The sequence below is a fragment of the Plectropomus leopardus genome, unplaced genomic scaffold, assembly GCF_008729295.1.
Source record: "Plectropomus leopardus isolate mb unplaced genomic scaffold, YSFRI_Pleo_2.0 unplaced_scaffold15769, whole genome shotgun sequence".
NCBI classification, from domain to species: domain Eukaryota; kingdom Metazoa; phylum Chordata; class Actinopteri; order Perciformes; family Serranidae; genus Plectropomus; species Plectropomus leopardus.
Window position 1 is genome coordinate 1 of NW_024616910.1, and position 4,095 is coordinate 4,095.

General features: G+C 39.5%; 1 protein-coding gene across 2 annotated transcripts; it reads left to right on the plus strand.

The window, feature by feature from the left end:
* Positions 1 to 231: 231 nt before the first annotated feature.
* Positions 232 to 4,089, plus strand: LOC121964492 (pleckstrin homology domain-containing family B member 2-like). 2 transcript variants are annotated; one of them, XM_042514696.1, is made up of 8 exons: positions 232 to 326; positions 1,079 to 1,129; positions 2,014 to 2,166; positions 2,288 to 2,390; positions 2,554 to 2,593; positions 2,760 to 2,846; positions 3,594 to 3,711; positions 3,798 to 4,089. In XM_042514696.1, the coding sequence occupies exons 2-8, from the start codon at positions 1,093 to 1,095 to the stop codon at positions 3,932 to 3,934; spliced, it is 675 nt and encodes a 224-aa protein (XP_042370630.1). In that variant the 5' UTR covers positions 232 to 326; positions 1,079 to 1,092; the 3' UTR covers positions 3,935 to 4,089. The 2 variants fall into 2 exon arrangements, with proteins under 2 accessions (XP_042370630.1, XP_042370629.1); XM_042514695.1 differs by lacking the exon at positions 3,798 to 4,089 and having other exon boundaries at positions 3,597 to 3,734.
* The last annotated feature ends 6 nt before the right edge of the window (positions 4,090 to 4,095 follow it).

The following is a 4,095-nucleotide window of genomic DNA, read 5'->3' on the forward strand; positions in this document are numbered from 1 at the left end:
CTGCTGAGGGGAAAGGGGAACGAGCGCGCCTGCCTCGCGCTGTCTGGTTTGCTAGCACTTTCTAACGGCTGTCAGCTGACGAGTGTCGTCACTCGAAATGAACGCCTCCTTCTCCAAAGAGCCTCAACGTATGCGAAGATGCACCGCAGCGGGCGGGGCTAAAGTCAACTGTCGAAGATCAAATAACGGCTGACTGCGGACTGAGACCGCTCGGTTTTGGCTTTTTGACTCAGAGGAGAGCATCTTCGTTTTTTTACATCTAACTTCCGTATTTGTTGTATGCTCACGAAAGACTTCATCTTATCATAAAACATACAAATAAACAAGTAAGTAACCACATTTTACCATTTTGTGTAGTTTTATCGTAGGTTATCAGAAACATTGTTGGTATTTTAGCTACGTAGCAATACTGAACACGCTGCTAACATGTTTATAACACATTAGTTATCGCTAGCTAACTTGGACTGCGTTTAATATCAGCGAAGCAACAACAGCTAAACTTAACAGTTGCTACAAGTGATTATTACTGTTATTATTCTTCATGTTGCATCATTGATATTAAATATTTTCTCTTCAGTGTAACTTATATCAACAAATAATGATGAGAGACTATTCACAGCTGGCCTATTGTTACTTGAGGCCATTATTTGTTAATGTCAGGTTAGCTAGCGAGCTAAGGTGAAATGACTGCCAAAACAACTGGATGAATAATTAATTGTCGAAATAAAACATGACGATATCTAACGTCAACGTCTACTAATATTGTAATTAATAACCATATGGTGACATACGTTTCTGTCCATAAGCTCATATTACATTGCAATGTCAAAACATATGATTTACGTTTATATTTGACACTGTAAATCAATAAACGGAGTCATCTGCATATAAGATCATTGTGCTCACTTATTAACAGTTTTTTCTATGTAGTTATGAAGACATGGGCTAATTGTGGACTTATGCTAATAGTGCTAACAGTCACGAGGTTTGTTTTAGGCTATGCCACACCCAGCCTCGACCCCTCAGTTTGTGTCATTATTTACAGATACTGACTGTAATTTTTATTTTATCCTTTCAGGTGTTGTTGCTAAGATGGCAATGGTAAAGAGTGGTTGGCTCCATCGACAAAGTGAGTATAGCCCTATAAGGATATTAAGAAATACTTAAGAATGTAAGAATCTCGAGAAAAAATTAAGGTACTTGTACTTTACTTGAGTATTTCCATTGCTTGCAAATTTGTATTGCATTACAGATGACTTGACAGCTTTAGCTACTTTTCAAACGACAATTTTTTCATCTCCTAACTGTCCACAGAAAACCTGTGTCCCCAGATGTGTTGATTTTGAATATTTGTGATAAACTGAAGGATGATGTTCCTTTATGAAATTAGAAAAATTCTCTAGTGTGCAGGATTTAGGGAATGAAGGGATGAATATAACCTGGGTTAAAAAAATGCTAATTAAAACAGATCCAACATATTTTGCCTTCAACTTAATCTTTGTGAAAGTGGAGTTTTCTCCCTTACCTGCCTGAAAAGCAAATACAGGTCAAGACTCTTAGAGATACGTGATTTTCACAAGACAATGGCACGACAAACACATTATGATCTTATAGAATACAGAGCACTGCTGCAGATTAAACTAGTTTAATCCAACAGTTTATAAAAGAGTTAAAATTAGTATGGCCATAAAAACATCTACAGAAATTAAATGCAGCATACGCAGTAACGTAGCAGTAATATTGATCCAAAAACATGATATATATTTTGCACAATGAGAACTTAAACTTTTCATACTCTGAAGTACATTTGGCTTATTATACTTACATACTTTTTTTCAAGTGAGGTTTTGAATGCAGGACTTTTTGACTATTTGTGGTGGAGTGTTTTCACAGTGTGATATTAGTACTTTCACTCAAGTGAAGGATCTAAATACTTTTTTCTACCACTGCTTTTTGAATGCTGTTTCCAGATGCTCTCACTCAGCTAAATTTTACTGTGTATTTTCTTGAAAGGTACCATACTGCGTCGGTGGAAGAGAAACTGGTTTGACCTTTGGGCTGACGGACGACTCGTGTTCTACAATGATCAACAGCGGCGTGACATGGAGGATGACATTCACATGAGGGTCGACTGCATCAACATCCGCAACTCTGCTGCTTGTCAAGGTGCTTGTCATCAGTTGCATGAGAATGTCATTGGCTCTCACTCAGTATGAGTATTAACTACATTTTGTCCATACTTTCAAATGTGCCACCTCTCTAGTTTTCCTACTGGTTTGCTTTTCAGATCTGAACCCACCGGAGGGGAAAACGCGCGATGCCTTGCTCCAGATAGTGTGTAGAGATGGACGGGTCATCAGCCTGTGTGCGGACAGTGCAGATGATGCTCTGTAAGACGACATACACTGAGCCAATGTATCAAACTGATGAATTATTTTAGTCTCTCTCCTTTAGTTTCTGGGGGCGGTTGGTGAGCTGAAATGTTTAAATTTAAAGTTCTATGCTAGGATTATTTAACATTCAAGATGAGATGGTTTCCACTTTGTATTGCAGGGCATGGACCATGGCACTCCAGGATGCCAGAGTTAATGCAGTAAGTTTCTGCTACATCTTACATTTTTTGAATATAAATATAATAATTACATTGTAACTTTGTTCAGAAAAAGTGCTACATAAATAAGGTTATTAAATATAATAATAATATCAATTTTGTTGGCATGAGGTGGCCTCATTTATTGTTTTAATTTTTTATGTTTTAGGTGGTCCCTACACCTCAAATCGGCTTTGCACAGGAAGTGATGGCATCTGCTCCTCCCCCCTACACTGAATATGCTACCCCACCTCAGGTAAAAGCCATTAACAATATGCATGTATGTATGACTGTGTATCTATTAATGTGTTTATACAGTGCAAATGTGGTATTACATGTTATTAAATCTCAGTGCGCCTTTACCTGGTTAAATAAAAGGTTTAACAGTAATAAAATAGCACTATCTTCTATCTCAAAGCTCAAACCTTCCAAGCTGACTCTTTCCTCACTCTCCATGTTTACACTGTCAGTGAATGGTGTGTGTGTGTCGGGGTTTAGGGAGGGGAGGACATTGCCACTATGTCCGGCATCACTGGTTTTGCTAACGGCTGGGAGTTTCCATTTGAAAATCATGGAAAAGAACGCAGATGAACCCGCCCTTTCAGGGAAAACCAAGCTAACACCAACAACATAGAGACTGCTGCATAAAAACAAACAAAGTTGGAGCCTACCTCCATCTACTGGTGTAGTAATGGTAGTGTTCAAATTAGGGTTGCATATTGTAAGCACTGCAAGGACTTTCCTTAATCCATTATTGGTAAAATTAACAATAAAAAACAACCAATAAACCATAAAAACGCTGCTTTTTTCAAGCACACCAAATTGCATTTTCCCCTCAATCAAAGCTTGCAGCAACATGTTGCATATACTTTGACAACTTTGCAAAGCCTATTGATTAATTGATTACATTTCAGATGTTGGAATAAACTCTTAACAACCGATAAATCGTTTCCTTAAGAGAATCCACAGAGACTTCATGGCGCTTTTGTTTGTCATTTTTCAGCAGGTTTATAACCCGGGCCCGTATGGAGACTATGTTGCACCTCCGCCACATGCTACACAGATTGTATACTCTGCTGACGGGCAGCCCTACGCTGTAGCTTATCCCTATCAGTACCAAGGTAAATAACTGCTCATTTCTCACGCGCAGAAGAAAACAATCGTTGCAACCTTAAATGAGACATCATGTTACTGCTGCTCATTCTAGGTGGCTACCCTGCTCCCGGAGTGAACCACGTTGTGATTCGGGAACGCCAGCGTGAAGACGGAGGAGACGTGGCTTTGGGCATGCTCGCTGGAGCAGCGACTGGTTTGGCACTGGGCTCCCTCTTCTCTGTCTTCTAGTGTCCACATTAACATACTCCTAATAGCACAGCGTCCCCTCACATTAGCAGCGTTTTGGCTTCTTCTCTGTGCCGTCACAGGAGTCGGAGTAAAATGTGTCTGTTGGGCTACTTTCATCTATGAAGCATGATTGTGATGGGCAGTGATTTCCTCCCTACATG

What these genes read in the sequence shown, in the direction of transcription:
- LOC121964492 (XM_042514696.1), top strand. Translation starts at nt 1,093, where the DNA reads ATGGCAATGGTAAAGAGTGGTTGGCTCCATCGACAAA. An exon ending in AGGATGCCAGAGTTAATGCA is followed by an intron (nt 2,594 to 2,759) that starts GTAAGTTTCTGC and finishes TTTATGTTTTAG; the next exon opens with GTGGTCCCTACACCTCAAAT. An exon ending in AATATGCTACCCCACCTCAG is followed by an intron (nt 2,847 to 3,593) that starts GTAAAAGCCATT and finishes GTCATTTTTCAG; the next exon opens with CAGGTTTATAACCCGGGCCC.